The sequence below is a fragment of the Oncorhynchus nerka genome, linkage group LG14, assembly GCF_034236695.1.
Source record: "Oncorhynchus nerka isolate Pitt River linkage group LG14, Oner_Uvic_2.0, whole genome shotgun sequence".
Taxonomy (NCBI): Eukaryota; Metazoa; Chordata; class Actinopteri; order Salmoniformes; family Salmonidae; genus Oncorhynchus; species Oncorhynchus nerka.
Window position 1 is genome coordinate 2,775,144 of NC_088409.1, and position 21,897 is coordinate 2,797,040.

Sequence of the window (21,897 nt, forward strand, 5' to 3'; positions counted from 1 at the left end):
ACCGTGCTTCTACACCTGCATTGCTTGCTGTTTTGGGGGTTTTAGGCTGAGTTTCTGTACAGCACTTTGAGATATCAGCTGATGTAAGAAGGGCTATATAAATACATTTGATTTGACCTAAAGTGACGTGTACAGGGCAGGTTTCCTGTAATTTGTCTTAAAATTTACACAAATTATATGCAATGATATAATTATATATCATTACAATCAGTAAACTTCAGGGAACACCAGTATATATATTACTTTTAAGAGTGTTTACATGTGAACTATTGGAACATTTACAAAAAGCAGTAATTTTCACCTTCACCATTTTCTACTAAACGTTTAAAGGATATGTACATATGGCATTTTGGGGCCAGTTTTTTAGCCCCTCAAACATTTTAAGTCATCATTGGGCTGTATGCACCAATTATGTGTGGAGATATGGCCAAGTGGATCTAGTCCAATATGACCCCCTGCAGCTGAATGGCCGCCATATTGGAAATGGCCGCCAGGGGGTAATGGACTAAATCTGTGATGGCACTATAACCCCCCCCAAAAATACTTCTTTAGACATGCCCCAGCTATGTGTGGAATGTGGTGGCTCTATCAGAAAGTCGACTATTCTTTCCGATAGCTGCTAGACTACGGTCAAAATGACCTCAATATGACCCCCATAAGGTCTTCCCAGACAGCACACATACATCTCGCCGACGTCGCCCCGATGAATACATTATACATTGGGCTGACGTAGTATGGAGAGCGTTTGCGCATTGGCAAGATGACGTCACCATTAGATCATATTTGCACTTCAGCCGCTATTTGGTCGACGCACGTCAAAGCTGCTAAGTTATACTGGCAATAATAAAATAAAATAAATATGCTTAACATTTAGCAGACACCAGTTACATTAGTGAGTGCATACATTTATGTACTTTTCTTTTTTCATACTTCAACCCCGTGTGAATGAAACCCACAACGCTGGTATTGCAAGCACCATGCGTTACCAACTGAGCTTACAGGGGACTGTCCCTAGACTAAGTGAATTTGTTTGTGGGTAAAATGAAGAGAGACGATTCAGGTTAATGTCAAATTGATTAAGCTTTTGCTATACCATCAAGTTGTTAAACGATCTGCAGCACAGAAAAGAGAGAAACGAGGAACAGAGAAACATCACATTGAATATAAGAGAGGGTGTGCAGTTAGTTCCATAAAGACGGACGTAAATTTGTTATTACAGGCTAAGTGCAGTGAATATGTGATGACTATATTTACACACAAAAAAGGTAACATTTGAGTGTTCGTGTACCAACTTGGACACTTACAACATAAAGTGGAACGATCTTGGGTATATTTGGTGCCTATCCGCTGGACTAGAGGTTTGTAGCTCTTTCAAAAGAAATGGTAATTCTGACCGAAAGGTTCTAGGCATATCGGGAAGTGCTGTTTTTTACGCAATTTGCAGACACCAAATCTCGCGACAAATAAACTACGAATCCCATGATGCCGTGCGCTGTCCGAGGACACGCGGATTCCCCTCGAGCTCTGCTGTAAGGTCTTCTACTGACAGGACGGTCATTCTATGTACTTATGGCTCATACAACTACAGAAAACACTTTTGACAGGATCAAAAACCTCTTGAATTTCAATGTATGTATTCCGTTACGTGTCATCTTCGTCACGTAGTTTTACAACTTCCCGAAAAATGTATATATATACACAACTACTTTGCCAAGTGTCGGGCTAGCTAACTTAGCCAGTAAGCAAAACAACCCCAGTTGTCGTTCTGTCAGAATCAGGCTTCAGCCAGACAACTAACGTTAGCTAACCACATCTAAAACTGGCACGTGTTTCCACAGGGTTGTTCTGGAAGCTTTATAAGTGAAGCAAGTTTTTGTCGTCCTCCAGACTCCCCCAATGTCAACCACACAGAAGCCTCTGCGTATGTGACAGCTAGCCAGCTAGCTCTAGAAGGATAACTAAGATGTTTTGCAAGTTCTGTAGCTAACCTTTGCACATAGTAAACTTGGCTAGCTAGCTACTTAGCGAGCAGACTAGCTACTTACTATAGTTGGTTTGCTAGCTAGCTTTTTATTTGCCTTGTTTCGCTATATATCCGAATATGGCTGTGTAGCTAGTTAACTTAGTTCAACCAGAACTTTGGTTGTTTAGCTGAGGATCACCCACAGTAGTGGCTACTGGATTAGTCTGTTGTGTCATTTTATTTGGACGTTTTCATTTCAGGTGTTGGATTAATGGTTGACCTGTTCTAGTTGGAGGTATGTTTTGGTATTATGTCTTATCATCAGATACGTTTCTTCACTCTGATTTATAGCGTTCCTAACTTAATATATACTTATCAACATAAATGATTACTCCTGTTGTAAATGATAGTCATTAGTAAACGATGATGATGATGATGTGTGCTGTCTGCAGGCTCTGTGGTCAAACGTCTCAGGGAGGAGGAGATGCATCGTGTTCTGTCCCAGGGTGCATTGCGGCAGATGGCCTACGTGCGGCCTGTGGTCGTGGGCCTGTCGGTGTGTGAGGCTCGCCTGGCCGTGTCGGTGTGTATTGTAGGCCGCCTGCCCCCCGGGCCCGGCCAGCGCTGGGTCAGTACCTCAGCCTTTAACAGGGCAGTAGAACAGCCCAAGCTCCGGCCGGAGGACCAGGACCCACCCAGCCATCCCCTCAGCCTGGCTGGAACAGAGCCCGTCTATGGGGCAGACTCCTCCAAGCTGCCTGTGGAGGCCCCACCGGAGGCTCCAGAGATAGACCCTCTGCAGGACAAGTCCATTGGTCTGGTCCAGAGGTTCAAGAAGACCTTCAAGCAGTATGGGAAGGTGATGATACCTGTCCATCTCCTGACCTCCAGCGTCTGGTTCGGGACCTTCTACTACGCTGCTATGCAGTAAGTCACCTGTCTCTGGTCTAATCTCCTGGGGATTCCTACATTAACCCTAAACCACCTGTCTGGTGTACCTCTCCCTGGGGATTCCTACATTAACCCTAAACCACCTGTCTGGTGTACCTCTCCCTGGGGATTCCTACATTAACCCTAAACCACCTGTCTGGTGTTCCTCTCCCTGGGGATTCCATTACTATGGTCTTTTGTTATGAGTCATTTAGCTATACATAGGGCATTTTAGAAGTGCAGTACCATAACTGGTCTTTTGGCCTGAGGTTAATGGCATTTGCTGTTGTGTTCATTGTACAGACTATTACCTAGATACATTCACGGGCCAGTTTATTAGGTACACCCATCTAGTACTGTGTCGAACCCCACTTTGCCTCTACAACAGCCTGAATTCTTCGGGGGGATGGACTAGTGACTAGTTATTTTGCCTGTTAGCGTGCACGGCTGTTGCCATTGCCCTTCGACCGCTCATCAACGAGCTGTTTTCACCCACAGGACTGCTGCTGACTGGATGCGTTTCGCACCGTTCTCAGTAAACCCTAGGACCAGGGGTTCCCAAACTTTTTTTTGGGGCCCTCAACCCTATTTTTATATCTGAAAACTCTCGACCACGACCACGTGAAAGAAGAAATGCTGTAATTAACAGCCAAAGGTAACTTTTATTTATTTGGGGCTGTGTCAGTCAATAGAAAACCATTCTAACAGTTTCTGATTCTCTTAACTCACCATCACATACTTTTAATGTGGGACTAGGACAGTCAATTAGTCTGACATAATGTGGGACTAGGACAGTCAATAGAAAACCATTCTAACAGTTTCTGATTCTCTTAACTCACCATCACATACTTTTAATGTGGGACTAGGACAGTCAATTAGTCTAGGACAGTCAATTAGTCTGACATAATGTGGGGCTAGGACAGTCAATTAGTCTGACATAATGTGGGGCTAGGACAGTCAATTAGTCTGACATAATGTGGGGACATAATGTGGGACTAGGACAGTCAAGTCTGACATAAGTGGGGCTAGGACAGTCAATTAGTCTGACTAAGGACTAGGACAGTCAATTAGTCTGACATAATGTGGGGCTGTGACAGTCAATTAGTCTGACATAATGTGGGGCTAGGACAGTCAATTAGTCTGACATAATGTGGGGCTGTGACAGTCAATTAGTCTGACATAATGTCTGACATAAGGACAGTCAAATGACATAGTGGGACTAGGACAGTCAATTAGTCTGACATAATGTGGGGCTGTGACAGTCAATTAGTCTGACATAATGTGGGGCTGTGACAGTCAATTAGTCTGACATAATGTGGGGCTGTGACAGTCAATTAGTCTGACATAATGTGGGACTGTGACAGTCAATTAGTCTGACATAATGTGGGGCTAGGACAGTCAATTAGTCTGACATAATGTGGGGCTGTGACAGTCAATTAGTCTGACATAATGTGGGGCTAGGACAGTCAATTAGTCTAGGACAGTCAATTAGTCTGACATAATGTGGGGCTGTGACAGTCAATTAGTCTGACATAATGTGGGGCTGTGACAGTCAATTAGTCTGACATAATGTGGGACTAGGACAGTCAATTAGTCTGACATAATGTGGGACTAGGACAGTCAATTAGTCTAGGACAGTCAATTAGTCTGACATAATGTAGGCTAGGACAGTCAATTAGTCTGACATAATGTGGGGCTGTGACAGTCAATTAGTCTGACATAATGTGGGGCTGTGACTAGGACAGTCAATTAGTCTGACATAATGTGGGGCTGTGACTAGGACAGTCAATTAGTCTGACATAATGTGGGACTAGGACAGTCAATTAGTCTGACATAATGTGGGGCTAGGACAGTCAATTAGTCTGACATAATGTGGGACTAGGACAGTCAATTAGTCTGACATAATGTGGGACTAGGACAGTCAATTAGTCTGACATAATGTGGGACTGTGACTAGGACAGTCAATTAGTCTGACATAATGTGGGGCTGTGACAGTCAATTAGTCTGACATAATGTGGGGCTGTGACAGTCAATTAGTCTGACATAATGTGGGGCTGTGACTAGGACAGTCAATTAGTCTGACATAATGTGTGACTAGGACAGTCAATTAGTCTGACATAATGTGGGGCTAGGACAGTCAATTAGTCTGACATAATGTGGGACTAGGACAGTCAATTAGTCTGACATAATGTGTGACTAGGACAGTCAATTAGTCTGACATAATGTGGGACTAGGACAGTCAATTAGTCTGACATAATGTGGGGCTAGGACAGTCAATTAGTCTGACATAATGTGGGGCTAGGACAGTCAATTAGTCTGACATAATGTGGGGCTGTGACTAGGACAGTCAATTAGTCTGACATAATGTATCTCATCACCACTAATGAGATGGGTGTGCTAGTCAGGGGGCGTGGTCGACAGTGTGCATCATCTCATGAGATGGGTGTGCTAGTCAGGGGGCGTGGTCGACAGTGTGCATCATCTAATGAGATGGGTGTGCTAGTCAGGGGGCGTGGTCGACAGTGTGCATCATCTAATGAGATGGGTGTGCTAGTCAGGGGGCGTGGTCGACAGTGTGCACGTCATCTCTGCTGTCACATCCAACCTGGATCTATATTTGGTTTTAATGCAAGACGAGAGCACTGAAACCAGCTTCACACAGAGATGAGCTGACGAAGGGTACCATGAGTTTTATGGTGCTTTCAAGACAACGGGGAACTCCAACAAATGAAATATGAGCTGAAATCATGACGTCAGTGATAGAAAGTGGCCCGAGTTCCAGAGGTGGAATTCTGAGTTAGGTGCCCGTTTTAAAAAAGAAAGATTTCTCCCAGTCGGAGCTAGTTTTTCCCCCGAGTTCCCAGTAGTCTTGAACGCACTGAAGTCGGAAGTTGGAGATTTCCCAGTTCCCGAGTTGTTTTGAATGCAGCATTACTTCTCAGATGGCAGGATATTGTTATGCCCCTTTGAGCCAGGAACCAAAACTCCTCTGTAGTGACCCGTAAATGCATTTTGGTCACATGACCGCTCCATCAGCTGTTTGATTTCCCTTACCGGCACGTCAACTGAGCCAGAGTCAAACGGATTGGGAAGTAGGTGCTCTTCCAAGCATTGGAGGTGAGCAGTCATCCCTGGTGTGGGACACTTCCTGATGCTGTTTGCTGATAGAAACGGGCACAGCGGAGGGAAGGGGGCACGGTTCTCTTTTGAAAGACTCTCTCCAATAATAATGACTTCCTCTGAATCGACTGATCGGGTCACTAATCTGTAGCATGTTTTTGTATTCCTCCCCCCTGCATGCTTGCGTTCAGGTTCCCAAATATGTCTGTTACAGGCAAGGAGACACATTTTCTTCTCATCACACAGAAAGTCAACAAAGATTTTAATTGTTTATTTTGTTCAGGGGGCAGAACAACAGATTTTTACCTTATCAGCATGGGGATTCGATCTAGCAACCTTTCGGTTACTGGCCCAACACTCTAACCACTATGCTGTGGAAAATGCAGAAAATGATTTTAGGTTGAAGTTGAATTGAACGGTATAAACCAATCAGAATGGAGAAAGACCCATTGAAATCATGTAGAATGAACAGTATAAACCAATCAGAATGGAGAAAGACTCATTGAAATCATTTAGAATGAACAGTATAAACCAATCAGAATGGAGAAAGACTCATTGAAATCATTTAGAATGAACAGTATAAACCAATCAGAATGGAGAAAGACTCATTGAAATCATTTAGAATGAACAGTATAAACCAATCAGAATGGAGAAAGACCCATTGAAATCATGTAGAATGAACAGTATAAACCAATCAGAATGGAGAAAGACCCATTGAAATCATGTAGAATGAACAGTATAAACCAATCAGAATGGAGAAAGACCCATTGAAATCATGTAGAATGAACAGTATAAACCAATCAGAATGGAGAAAGACTCATTGAAATCATTTAGAATGAACAGTATAAACCAATCAGAATGGAGAAAGACTCATTGAAATCATTTAGAATGAACAGTATAAACCAATCAGAATGGAGAAAGACCCATTGAAATCATTTAGAATGAACAGTATAAACCAATCAGAATGGAGAAAGACCCATTGAAATCATGTAGAATGTATGTGTTGCCACCCTAAGGTCACATCTGGTGGGGAGCTGTTTACTCATAAAGTAGAACATTTATTAATCAAAAACATAAAATACTGTAAAAATATGATATGATATTTTGGTCTTATCGCCCAGCCCTAGATAAAACTGCACATTTTAGTGGCATTTTATTGTCCCCCAGCACAAGGTGCACCTGCGTAATGATCATGCTGTTTAATCAGCTTCTTTATATGCCACACCTGTCCAGGTGGATGGATTATCTTGGTAAAGGAGAAATGCTCACTAACAGAGATGTCAACAAATGTGAGCACAACATTTTTGAGAAATCAGCTTTTTTTGTGCGTATGGAACATTTCTGGGATCTTTTATTTCAGCTCATGAAAAATGGGACACTTTACAGGTTTATTTTTGTTCGGTGTAGTTTACAATGCAAGTTACCTGCTGCGGTATATCTCAGAGCATAAGCTGGGGAGTCGGTCAGTTTCCTCTCTAGCTATAGCATACATTGTTTGTTTAACAGTGTTATCTGACAAAGGTATTGATGTGAGTTTCTGTGCCTCTGCCTCACCACTCATTGTTTTCACCATATCTGCAATAGTGTAGCTAGTCATTCACCATGGGAGTGATTCAGTAGTGTGTAGTTTCATAGTGTAGCTAGTCATTCACCTTGGGAATGATTCAATAGTGTAGCTAGTCATTCACCTTGGGAATGATTCAGTAGTGTGTAGCTAGTCATTCACCTTGGGAATGATTCAGTAGTGTGTAGCTAGTCATTCACCTTGGGAATGATTCAGTAGTGTGTAGCTAGTCATTCACCTTGGGAATGATTCAGTAGTGTGTAGCTAGTCATTCACCTTGGGAATGATTCAGTAGTGTGTAGCTAGTGATTCACCATGGGAATGATTCAGTATAGTGATTCACCATAGAATGATTCAATAGTGTGTAGCTAGTGATTCACCATGGGAGTGATTCAGTAGTGTGTAGTTTCATAGTGTAGCTAGTCATTCACCATGGGAATGATTCAGTAGTGTGTAGTTTCATAGTGTAGCTAGTCATTCACCATGGGAATGATTCAGTAGTGTGTAGCTAGTCATTCACCATGGGAGTGATTCATAGTGTAGCTAGTCATTCACCTTGGGAGTGATTCAGTAGTGTGTGGTTTCATAGTGTAGCTAGTCATTCACCTTGGGAGTGATTCAGTAGTGTGTAGCTAGTGATTCACCATGGGAATGATTCAGTAGTGTGTAGCTAGTGATTCACCATGGGAGTGATTCATAGTGTAGCTAGTCATTCACCTTGGGAGTGATTCAGTAGTGTAGTTTCATAGTGTAGCTAGTCATTCACCTTGGGAGTGATTCAGTAGTGTGTAGCTAGTCATTCACCATGGGAATGATTCAGTAGTGTGTAGTTTCATAGTGTAGCTAGTCATTCACCATGGGAATGATTCAATAGTGTGTAGTTTCATAGTGTAGCTAGTCATTCACCATGGGAGTGATTCAGTAGTGTGTAGCTAGTCATTCACCATGGGAGTGATTCATAGTGTAGCTAGTCATTCACCTTGGGAGTGATTCAGTAGTGTGGTTTCATAGTGTAGCTAGTCATTCACCATGGGAATGATTCAATAGTGTGTGGTTTCATAGTGTAGCTAGTCATTCACCTTGGGAATGATTCAGTAGTGTGGTTTCATAGTGTAGCTAGTCATTCACCATGGGAGTGATTCAGTAGTGTGTAGTTTCATAGTGTAGCTAGTCATTCACCATGGGAATGATTCAGTAGTGTGTAGCTAGTGATTCACCATGGGAGTGATTCATAGTGTAGCTAGTCATTCACCTTGGGAGTGATTCAGTAGTGTAGTTTCATAGTGTAGCTAGTCATTCACCATGGGAGTGATTCAGTAGTGTGGTTTCATAGTGTAGCTAGTCATTCACCATGGGAATGATTCAATAGTGTGTGGTTTCATAGTGTAGCTAGTCATTCACCTTGGGAATGATTCAGTAGTGTGTGGTTTCATAGTGTAGCTAGTCATTCACCTTGGGAGTGATTCAGTAGTGTGTAGCTAGTGATTCACCATGGGAATGATTCAGTAGTGTGTAGCTAGTGATTCACCATGGGAGTGATTCATAGTGTAGCTAGTCATTCACCTTGGGAGTGATTCAGTAGTGTAGTTTCATAGTGTAGCTAGTCATTCACCTTGGGAGTGATTCAGTAGTGTGTAGCTAGTCATTCACCATGGGAGTGATTCATAGTGTAGCTAGTCATTCACCTTGGGAATGATTCAGTAGTGTGTAGCTAGTCATTCACCTTGGGAATGATTCAGTAGTGTGTAGCTAGTGATTCACCATGGGAATGATTCAGTAGTGTGTAGCTAGTGATTCACCATGGGAATGATTCAATAGTGTGTAGCTAGTGATTCACCATGGGAGTGATTCAGTAGTGTGTAGTTTCATAGTGTAGCTAGTCATTCACCATGGGAATGATTCAGTAGTGTGTAGTTTCATAGTGTAGCTAGTCATTCACCATGGGAATGATTCAGTAGTGTGTAGCTAGTCATTCACCATGGGAGTGATTCATAGTGTAGCTAGTCATTCACCTTGGGAGTGATTCAGTAGTGTGTGGTTTCATAGTGTAGCTAGTCATTCACCTTGGGAGTGATTCAGTAGTGTGTAGCTAGTGATTCACCATGGGAATGATTCAGTAGTGTGTAGCTAGTGATTCACCATGGGAGTGATTCATAGTGTAGCTAGTCATTCACCTTGGGAGTGATTCAGTAGTGTAGTTTCATAGTGTAGCTAGTCATTCACCTTGGGAGTGATTCAGTAGTGTGTAGCTAGTCATTCACCATGGGAATGATTCAGTAGTGTGTAGTTTCATAGTGTAGCTAGTGATTCACCATGGGAATGATTCAATAGTGTGTAGTTTCATAGTGTAGCTAGTCATTCACCATGGGAGTGATTCAGTAGTGTGTAGCTAGTCATTCACCATGGGAGTGATTCATAGTGTAGCTAGTCATTCACCTTGGGAGTGATTCAGTAGTGTGGTTTCATAGTGTAGCTAGTCATTCACCATGGGAATGATTCAATAGTGTGTGGTTTCATAGTGTAGCTAGTCATTCACCTTGGGAATGATTCAGTAGTGTGGTTTCATAGTGTAGCTAGTCATTCACCATGGGAGTGATTCAGTAGTGTGTAGTTTCATAGTGTAGCTAGTCATTCACCATGGGAATGATTCAGTAGTGTGTAGCTAGTGATTCACCATGGGAGTGATTCATAGTGTAGCTAGTCATTCACCTTGGGAGTGATTCAGTAGTGTAGTTTCATAGTGTAGCTAGTCATTCACCATGGGAGTGATTCAGTAGTGTGGTTTCATAGTGTAGCTAGTCATTCACCATGGGAATGATTCAATAGTGTGTGGTTTCATAGTGTAGCTAGTCATTCACCTTGGGAATGATTCAGTAGTGTGTGGTTTCATAGTGTAGCTAGTCATTCACCTTGGGAATGATTCAGTAGTGTGGTTTCATAGTGTAGCTAGTCATTCACCATGGGAGTGATTCAGTAGTGTGTAGTTTCATAGTGTAGCTAGTCATTCACCATGGGAATGATTCAGTAGTGTGTAGCTAGTGATTCACCATGGGAGTGATTCATAGTGTAGCTAGTCATTCACCTTGGGAGTGATTCAGTAGTGTAGTTTCATAGTGTAGCTAGTCATTCACCATGGGAGTGATTCAGTAGTGTGGTTTCATAGTGTAGCTAGTCATTCACCATGGGAATGATTCAATAGTGTGTGGTTTCATAGTGTAGCTAGTCATTCACCTTGGGAATGATTCAGTAGTGTGTGGTTTCATAGTGTAGCTAGTCATTCACCTTGGGAATGATTCAGTAGTGTGTGGTTTCATAGTGTAGCTAGTCATTCACCTTGGGAATGATTCAATAGTGTAGCTAGTCATTCACCATGGGAATGATTCAGTAGTGTGTGGTTTCATAGTGTAGCTAGTCATTCACCTTGGGAATGATTCAGTAGTGTGGTTTCATAGTGTAGCTAGTCATTCACCATGGGAGTGATTCAGTAGTGTGTAGTTTCATAGTGTAGCTAGTCATTCACCATGGGAATGATTCAGTAGTGTGGTTTCATAGTGTAGCTAGTCATTCACCTTGGGAATGATTCAGTAGTGTGTAGTTTCATAGTGTAGCTAGTCATTCACCTTGGGAATGATTCAGTAGTGTGTAGTTTCATAGTGTAGCTAGTCATTCACCTTGGGAATGATTCAGTAGTGTGTGGTTTCATAGTGTAGCTAGTCATTCACCTTGGGAATGATTCAGTAGTGTGTGGTTTCATAGTGTAGCTAGTCATTCACCTTGGGAGTGATTCAGTAGTGTGTAGTTTCATAGTGTAGCTAGTGATTCACCATGGGAATGATGCAATACTTGTTAGTGTCAGACACCAGGGAATCAATAACTGATGTGTTGAAAACCAAGTTGAAGGGGGCTGTAGTTTGCAGTCCTGTCCAGCGGAGGTCCTTTCTGGTCTGAATGTTGGTGGAAAGTGTCTCCACATCCTCGTCCTGCACAGTGAGCCAACGCCCCTCTGCCTCTGCCTCTGTCTCCACATCCTCGTCCTGCACAGTGAGCCAACGCCCCTCTGCCTCTGTCTGTGTCTCCACATCCTCGTCCTGCACAGTGTGCCAACGCCCCTCTGCCTCTGTCTGTGTCTCCACATCCTCGTCCTGCACAGTGTGCCAACGCCCCTCTACCTCTGTCTGTGTCTCCACATCCTCGTCCTGCACAGTGTGCCAACGCCCCTCTACCTCTGTCTGTGTCTCCACATCCTCGTCCTGCACAGTGTGCCAACGCCCCTCTACCTCTGTCTGTGTCTCCACATCCTCGTCCTGCACAGTGTGCCAACGCCCCTCTGTCTGTGTCTCCACATCCTCGTCCTGCACAGTGTGCCAACGCCCCTCTGTCAGTGTCTCCACATCCTCGTCCTGCACAGTGTGCCAACGCCCCTCTACCTCTGTCAGTGTCTCCACATCCTCGTCCTGCACAGTGTGCCAACGCCCCTCTGTCAGTGTCTCCACATCCTCGTCTTGCACAGTGTGCCAACGCCCCTCTACCTCTGTCTGTGTCTCCACATCCTCGTCCTGCACAGTGTGCCAACGCCCCTCTACCTCTGTCTGTGTCTCCACATCCTCGTCCTGCACAGTGTGCCAACGCCCCTCTACCTCTGTCTGTGTCTCCACATCCTCGTCCTGCACAGTGTGCCAACGCCCCTCTGCCTCTGTCTCCACATCCTCGTCCTGCACAGTGTGCCAACGCCCCTCTGCCTCTGTCTGTGTCTCCACATCCTCGTCCTGCACAGTGTGCCAACGCCCCTCTACCTCTGTCTGTGTCTCCACATCCTCGTCCTGCACAGTGTGCCAACGCCCCTCTACCTCTGTCTGTGTCTCCACATCCTCGTCCTGCACAGTGTGCCAACGCCCCTCTACCTCTGTCTGTGTCTCCACATCCTCGTCCTGCACAGTGTGCCAACGCCCCTCTGCCTCTGTCTGTGTCTCCACATCCTCGTCCTGCACAGTGTGCCAACGCCCCTCTACCTCTGTCTGTGTCTCCACATCCTCGTCCTGCACAGTGTGCCAACGCCCCTCTATCTCTTGTCAGTGTCTCCACATCCTCGTCCTGCACAGTGTGCCAACGCCCCTCTGTCTGTGTCTCCACATCCTCGTCCTGCACAGTGTGCCAACGCCCCTCTGTCAGTGTCTCCACATCCTCGTCCTGCACAGTGTGCCAACGCCCCTCTACCTCTGTCAGTGTCTCCACATCCTCGTCCTGCACAGTGTGCCAACGCCCCTCTGTCAGTGTCTCCACATCCTCGTCTTGCACAGTGTGCCAACGCCCCTCTACCTCTGTCTGTGTCTCCACATCCTCGTCCTGCACAGTGTGCCAACGCCCCTCTACCTCTGTCTGTGTCTCCACATCCTCGTCCTGCACAGTGTGCCAACGCCCCTCTGCCTCTGTCTCCACATCCTCGTCCTGCACAGTGTGCCAACGCCCCTCTACCTCTGTCTGTCTCCACATCCTCGTCCTGCACAGTGTGCCAACGCCCCTCTGCCTCCATGTCTGCAGGTTTCACACTTCCCCTCCTCCGCTTCTCTGTCAGTGTCTTCACACCTCTCGATGGCCGGGTAGGTGTGGAGCCGGAGACAGCAAGGGTCTGGCTGGATGAACCAGCTTCAGTCGGGGATGGGCACCTTGACACTGGGGGCTCCCAGCCAGAGTCAGTGGCACTGGGGGCTCCCAGCCGGAGTCAGTGGCACTGGGGGCTCCCAGCCGGAGTCAGTGGCACTGGGGGCTCCCAGCCGGAGTCAGTGGCACTGGGGGCTCCCAGCCGGAGTCAGTGGCACTGGGGGCTCCCAGCCGGAGTCAGTGGCACTGGGGGCTCCCAGCCGGAGTCAGTGGCACTGGGGGCTCCCAGCCGGAGTCAGTGGCACTGGGGGCTCCCAGCCGGAGTCAGTGGCACTGGGGGCTCCCAGCCGGAGTCAGTGGCGCTGGGGGCTCCCAGCCGGAGTCAGTGGCGCTGGGGGCTCCCAGCCGGAGTCAGTGGCACTGGGGGCTCCCAGCCGGAGTCAGTGGCACTGGGGGCTCCCAGCCGGAGTCAGTGAAACAAAGAAATTCAGCTAGAATACGTTCACGTCTGAGCCCTGTGTCAACACGTAAAGTAAACACATGTGTATTATATAGAGTAGAGGGAACACAATCACTATGGTGAGGTGCTGTTCCATTCCATTTTTAGATATAAATACACAGTCTAGCCAATGTGTACTTTACACTTTTCATTACTGATTATATATTGCAAATAAAAAACAACGGCATTCGGCATGAGAAGAACTTACCAGTCCAAAACGATGTCGTCCTCGTGCAAAAACACGTCTCGTGTCTGTGAGCCGAAGCGATGCTCGCTCACAGGCTCGTGGTCCTGTCGCAACTCTCTCACTTTCCCTATCGATGTCTTCTATCGTCTGGTGTAAATCTGTAAACCTAGACTTTGATTTAGCTTTTCCTGATTTTAGTCGCCATAATGTTTTATATGAAAAGTGCTGTAAAATGCTCTTTATCAAATATTGCTGTGCGTAACGAGCGGGGCTGCTTCAACTCAGATCTTTAATGGCGAATGAACCTTTTTACTACGAAGGCTGGTCTTCCAACATTTAACCATTACGCTTTGCCGTTTACCTCAGCTCATTGGCTATCGACCGAGCTAGAGTTCTAGACGATCAGTGGTCATTGGGCCAAAATACAATAAAATCAACGAAACACCACTCGTATCATTGGTGCGCAATGAGGTCATTGCTTAGTGTCTTCAAATCGGTTTCTTTGGGTCAATACGTCCCGCGAAAAGAACCGTCAAGTCTGGTTGTGTTACTAACAACCAGAGGATTGCAACGAAAGCAACCATGACTGGATAAACGTACGTTTCAGTGTAATTACATCGACTGTTTCATCGATAGTTAAATGAGACGGAATTCACGACACCAAGCGGTTTACAAAACGTTTCGTGTGTTAGGCTTTAAAAAAATGGATTTTTATCGAAGAAAACGGCACTGCATTTGATCACTGGGATCCTGGCAAATTAGCCGTCCGATTACCAAGATTCTTTTGAATGATGCCAGACACTTGTATTTATGATGCCAGACACTTGTATTTATGATGTCAGACACTTGTATCTATGATGTCAGACACTTGTATCTATGATGTCAGACACTTGTATTTATGATGTCAGACACTTGTATCTATGATGTCAGACACTTGTATCTATGATGTCAGACACTTGTATTTAGGATGTCAGACACTTGTATCTATGATGTCAGACACTTGTATCTATGATGTCAGACACTTGTATCTGTGATGTCAGACACTTGTATTTAGGATGTCAGACACTTGTATCTATGATGTCAGACACTTGTATTTCCATTCATGTTTAATATCACCATTTCTTATTTTGAATTTGACGCTCTGCAATTTCACCGGATGTTGTTGAATTTGATCTATGATGGCGGGAAACCGTGTGCTAATTCAGGGCTTGTAATGAAGCATTCCACAGTAAGGGAAACCGTGTGCTAATTCAGGGCTTGTAAGGGCATTTAATGAAGCATAAGGGGAAACCGTGTGCTAATTGCTAATTCACCGGCTAATTCAGGGCTTGTAATGAAGCATTCCACAGTAAGGGGGTCCGTGTGCTAATTCAGGGCTTGTAATTAAGCATTCCACAGTAAGGGGAAACCGTGTGCTAATTCAGGGCTTGTAATTAAGCATTCCACAGTAAGGGGAAACCGTGTGCTAATTCAGGGCTTGTATTGAAGCATTCCACAGTAAGGGGGTCCGTGTGCTAATTCAGGGCTTGTAATGAAGCATTCCACAGTAAAGGGCTACACTTGTCTACACCTGTATTCTGCGTTTGTGACAAAACAGTCAAGTGCTTTTCCCATGATCTAAGGGCACTCTAGTTGAATTGTATCTTTAAAAAAAATTGTAATCATTTTCATTTAGATTTTAAAGCTTAACCACATTACAATGTTTAAAGATGAAATTATAATCTAACAGTAACAGAATGTCTGTCTGCCACGGCCATGTGACTCACTGTTTTATAGAAGCTACCCGGTTTGGTGAACAGGGTGGTGTACCTAATAAACTGGCCACTGTGTGTATGTTTCATGTGAAGGCACAGTATCTGGCCTGAGTTAACCTGTATATGACACAGTATCTGGCCTGAGTTAACCTGTATATGACACAGTATCTGGCCTGAGTTAACCTGGATATGACACAGTATCTGGCCTGAGTTAACCTGGATATGACACAGTATCTGGCCTGAGTTAACCTGGATATGACACAGTATCTGGCCTGAGTTAACCTGTATAGTATCTGGCCTGAGTTAACCTGGATATGACACAGTATCTGGCCTGAGTTAACCTGTATAGTATCTGGCCTGAGTTAACCTGTATATTACACAGTATCTGGCCTGAGTTAACCTGGATATGACACAGTATCTGGCCTGAGTTAACCTGTATATGACACAGTATCTGGCCTGAGTTAACCTGTATATGACACAGTATCTGGCCTGAGTTAACCTCGCTGGATATGACACAGTATCTGGCCTGAGTTAACCTCGCTGGATATGACACAGTATCTGGCCTGAGTTAACCTGTATATGACACAGTATCTGGCCTGAGTTAGCATTTCGCTACACTCGCATTAACATCTGCTAACCATGTGTATGTGACAAATAAAATAAAATTGTTTATGACACAGTATCTGGCCTGAGTTAACCTGTTTATTCCACAGGGGAGTGAATGTGGTGCCTTTTCTGGAGTTCATTGGTTTACCAGAGAAGATCGTTGGTCTGCTGAATCACTCTTCTGGCGGCTATGCCCTCACTGCCTACGCCATGTACAAGGTAATACTCCCTGCCTACTCCATGTACAAGGTAATACTCCCTGTCTACTCCATGTACAAGGTAATACTCCCTGCCTACTCCATGTACAAGGTAATACTCCCTGCCTACGCCATGTACAAGGTAATACTCCGTCTACTCCATGTACAAGGTAAGAATACTCCCTGTCTACTCCATGTACAAGGTAATACTCCCTGTCTACTCCATGTACAAGGTAATACTCCCTGTCTACGCCATGTACAAGGTAATACTCCCTGTCTACTCCATGTACAAGGTTAGAATACTCCATGTCTACTCCATGTACAAGGTAATACTCCCTGTCTACTCCATGTACAATACTCACTATGACTTGTACAGGGTAAGAATACTCACTGACTATGACTTGTACAGGATAAGAATACTCACTGACTGACTTGTACAGGGTAAGAATACTCACTATGACTTGTACAAGGTAAGAATACTCACTATGACTTGTACAGGGTAAGAATACTCACTGACTATGACTTGTACAGGGTAAGAATACTCACTGACTGACTTGTACAGGATAAGAATACTCACTGACTGACTTGTACAGGGTAAGAATACTCACTATGACTTGTACAGGGTAAGAATACTCACTATGACTTGTACAGGGTAAGAATACTCACTCACTGTGACTTGTACAGGTAAGAATACTCACTCACTATGACTTGTACAGGGTAAGAATACTCACTCACTATGACTTGTACAGGGTAAGAATACTCACTCACTATGACTTGTACAGGGTAAGAATACTCACTATGACTTGTACAAGGTAAGAATACTCACTATGACTTGTACAAGGTAAGAATACTCACTCACTGTGACTTGTACAGGATAAGAATACTCACTATGACTTGTACAGGGTAAGAATACTCACTCACTATGACTTGTACAGGGTAAGAATACTCACTCACTGTGACTTGTACAGGGTAAGAATACTCACTATGACTTGTACAGGGTAAGAATACTCACTATGACTTGTACAGGATAAGAATACTCACTCACTATGACTTGTACAGGATAAGAATACTCACTGACTATGACTTGTACAGGGTAAGAATACTCACTCACTATGACTTGTACAGGATAAGAATACTCACTGACTATGACTTGTACAGGGTAAGAATACTCACTGACTATGACTTGTACAGGGTAAGAATACTCACTGACTGACTTGTACAGGGTAAGAATACTCACTGACTGACTTGTACAAGGTAAGAATACTCACTATGACTTGTACAAGGTAAGAATACTCACTATGACTTGTACAAGGTAAGAATACTCACTCACTGTGACTTGTACAGGATAAGAATACTCACTCACTATGACTTGTACAGGATAAGAATACTCACTGACTATGACTTGTACAGGGTAAGAATACTCACTGACTATGACTTGTACAGGGTAAGAATACTCACTCACTATGACTTGTACAGGGTAAGAATACTCACTCACTATGACTTGTACAGGGTAAGAATACTCACTGACTATGACTTGTACAGGGTAAGAATACTCACTCACTATGACTTGTACAAGGTAAAAATACTCACTATGACTTGTACAGGGTAAGAATACTCACTGACTATGACTTGTACAGGGTAAGAATACTCACTGACTATGACTTGTACAGGGTAAGAATACTCACTGACTATGACTTGTACAGGGTAAGAATACTCACTAACTATGACTTGTACAGGATAAGAATACTCACTGACTGACTTGTACAAGGTAAGAATACTCACTATGACTTGTACAAGGTAAGAATACTCACTATGACTTGTACAAGGTAAGAATACTCACTCACTATGACTTGTACAGGGTAAGAATACTCACTGACTATGACTTGTACAGGGTAAGAATACTATGACACAGGGTAAGACTATGACTTGTACAGGGTAAGAATACTCACTCACTATGACTTGTACAGGGTAAGAATACTCACTGACTATGACTTGTACAGGGTAAGAATACTCACTCATGACTTGTACAGGTAAGAATACTCACTGACTATGACTTGTACAGGGTAAGAATACTCACTAACTATGACTTGTACAGGATAAGAATACTCACTGACTGACTTGTACAAGGTAAGAATACTCACTATGACTTGTACAAGGTAAGAATACTCACTATGACTTGTACAAGGTAAGAATACTCACTGACTATGACTTGTACAGGGTAAGAATACTCACTGACTATGACTTGTACAGGGTAAGAATACTCACTAACTATGACTTGTACAGGATAAGAATACTCACTGACTGACTTGTACAAGGTAAGAATACTCACTATGACTTGTACAAGGTAAGAATACTCACTCACTATGACTTGTACAGGATAAGAATACTCACTCACTATGACTTGTACAGGATAAGAATACTCACTGACTATGACTTGTACAGGGTAAGAATACTCACTGACTATGACTTGTACAGGGTAAGAATACTCACTCACTATGACTTGTACAAGGTAAAAATACTCACTATGACTTGTACAGGGTAAGAATACTCACTCACTATGACTTGTACAGGGTAAGAATACTCACTCACTATGACTTGTACAAGGTAAGAATACTCACTATGACTTGTACAGGGTAAGAATACTCACTATGTAAGAATACTCACTCACTATGACTTGTACAGGATAAGAATACTCACTCACTATGACTTGTACAGGGTAAGAATACTCACTCACTATGACTTGTACAGGATAAGAATACTCACTCACTATGACTTGTACAGGGTAAGAATACTCACTCACTATGACTTGTACAGGGTAAGACTACTCACTATGACTTGTACAAGGTAAGAATACTCACTCACTGTGACTTGTACAGGATAAGAATACTCACTATGACTTGTACAGGGTAAGAATACTCACTCACTATGACTTGTACAGGGTAAGAATACTCACTCACTGTGACTTGTACAGGGTAAGAATACTCACTCACTGTGACTTGTACAGGGTAAGAATACTCACTCACTATGACTTGTACAGGATAAGAATACTCACTGACTATGACTTGTACAGGGTAAGAATACTCACTGACTATGACTTGTACAGGGTAAGAATACTCACTGACTATGACTTGTACAGGGTAAGAATACTCACTCACTATGACTTGTACAGGGTAAGAATACTCACTGACTATGACTTGTACAGGGTAAGAATACTCACTGACTGACTTGTACAGGATAAGAATACTCACTCACTATGACTTGTACAGGGTAAGAATACTCACTCACTATGACTTGTACAGGATAAGAATACTCACTATGACTTGTACAGGATAAGAATACTCACTATGACTTGTACAGGGTAAGAATACTCACTCACTGTGACTTGTACAGGGTAAGAATACTCACTCACTATGACTTGTACAGGGTAAGAATACTCACTGACTATGACTTGTACAGGATAAGAATACTCACTATGACTTGTACAGGATAAGAATACTCACTATGACTTGTACAGGGTAAGAATACTCACTCACTGACTTGTACTGGGTAAGAATACTCACTCACTATGACTTGTACAGGATAAGAATACTCACTATGACTTGTACAGGATAAGAATACTCACTGACTGTGACTTGTACAGGGTAAGAATACTCACTGTGACTTGTACAGGGTAAGAATACTCACTGACTTGTACAGGATAAGAATACTCACTCACTATGACTTGTACAGGGTAAGAATACTCACTCACTATGACTTGTACAGGGTAAGAATACTCACTGACTATGACCTGTACAGGGTAAGAATACTCACTGACTGACTTGTACAGGGTAAGAATACTCACTCACTATGACTTGTACAGGGTAAGAATACTCACTGACTATGACTTGTACAGGGTAAGAATACTCACTGACTATGACTTGTACAGGGATATGTACATACGACGCCCTGTTCAGGGTAAGCATAAATACTCAGATTGCAACATCAGCTTCAATTCACTTGTTCTACTGAACTTAGTGGCTTTCTTTATCCCGATCTCCTTCAGATTGCAACACCCGCCAGATACACGGTGACTCTGGGTGGGACGTCCTTCTCGGTGCAGTACCTCCGTAAACACGGCTACTTCTCCACCCCTCCGCCCGTCAAAGACTACCTGCAGGACCGGATGGAAGAGACCAGGGAGAAACTCACAGAGAAAATGGAGGAAACTAAGGAACTGTTCTCTGAAAAAATGGAGGAAACCAAAGAACTACTCTCGGGGAAAATGGAAGATACGAAAGAACGATTGTCTGGTATTTCCGAAAAGATGGAGGAGACGAAAGAAAGATTTTCTGGAAAGATGGAGGAGACGAAAGAACGTTTCTCTGGAAAGATGGAGGAGACGAAAGAACGTTTCTCTGGAAAGATGGAGGAGACGAAAGAACGTTTCTCTGGAAAGATGGGGGAGACGAAAGACACGTTCTCTGATACACTACAGGAAGCCAAAGACAAAGTGTCTTACCGAAAGAAGCTCGATTAGTCTAGTTTACTACAAGTGGTTGTGAATAAACACACGTTTGGTGTCTTCAATGTGGTCGGGGTCAAAGACAGAATTAAGGAACATATTATGAACCTATTGTTGAGAGACGAATGAGTCCAGACAATTACTGTTCTTCTGCAATTCCTGACTGCCATTATACCTGCTATAAGGAGGAGGCTGGTGGGATTTGTCAATTGTATTAGAATACACTGAGGAGCATTATGAATTCTCGGGGAATGAAAAATAAAATTCCTGTTTTAATTCATCATCGTCCATCAAAGCCTCATGAAGACTGTAACTGCTTGTGTCTTTCAACGTTTTAAATCACGTTTTCCTAATGTCTTTTTAATCCAATACCCACCCAAGTTTAATATATTGTATTATTTTTGTGTTCCTACTACCTAATGTCTAGTCAACTGAAAGTTGTGCATTTAATAGGAAGTGTGATTACAGAAGTCGTTTGATTGATTCCTTAAAGGGGATACTTCCGGATGTTGGCAATGCAGCCCTTTATCTACTTCCACAGTCAGATGAAATCATGGACAAAATCCAGAAGTATCCCTTTAAGTTGCTCTGTGGATATTACAGAGTTATTCCACCAAAATGCAAACCACAGTCTGAACAGAAGGGTGTTGGGTACTGTAGTACCAGTTATTGGACTGTACTGTTAATGTCATGTCTGGTATGATCACAATTTGCAATAAAGCAGAATATTGAGCTTCCAAACATCGTTCCGTTTCCTGTCTTCATTCCATGTTCTGAGTACTGTACTTAACTATGGAACGGTTCATTCCCAAAATCATGTAGGGAATTGAAAGCCCAACAACTGATTACCAGCAGCATTGATAAAGGCTGAAGCTGTCGCTTTCAAGGAGAGAGACACTAATCCGGACGCTTATTAGAAGTCCTGCTACGACCAGCGAGACGTCAATACCGGACAAAGAATGAATTATACCATGCCGG

The 21,897-nt window shown here is 43.5% G+C and overlaps 1 protein-coding gene across 3 annotated transcripts; it reads left to right on the top strand.

The window, feature by feature from the left end:
- The first annotated feature begins 1,486 nt into the window (after positions 1-1,486).
- On the top strand, positions 1,487-21,664 carry LOC115118632 (uncharacterized protein C18orf19 homolog B-like). Of its 3 annotated transcripts, none has more exons than XM_065027254.1 (5): positions 1,487-1,629; positions 2,224-2,258; positions 2,416-2,890; positions 16,329-16,440; positions 20,461-21,664. In XM_065027254.1, exons 3-5 carry the CDS (start codon positions 2,448-2,450, stop codon positions 20,932-20,934), a joined length of 1,029 nt encoding a protein of 342 aa, XP_064883326.1. In that variant the 5' UTR covers positions 1,487-1,629; positions 2,224-2,258; positions 2,416-2,447; the 3' UTR covers positions 20,935-21,664. The 3 variants fall into 3 exon arrangements, with proteins under 3 accessions (XP_064883326.1, XP_064883328.1, XP_064883327.1); XM_065027256.1 differs by having other exon boundaries at positions 1,511-1,529; XM_065027255.1 differs by lacking the exon at positions 1,487-1,629 and adding an exon at positions 1,642-1,921.
- Positions 21,665-21,897: the final 233 nt, after the last annotated feature.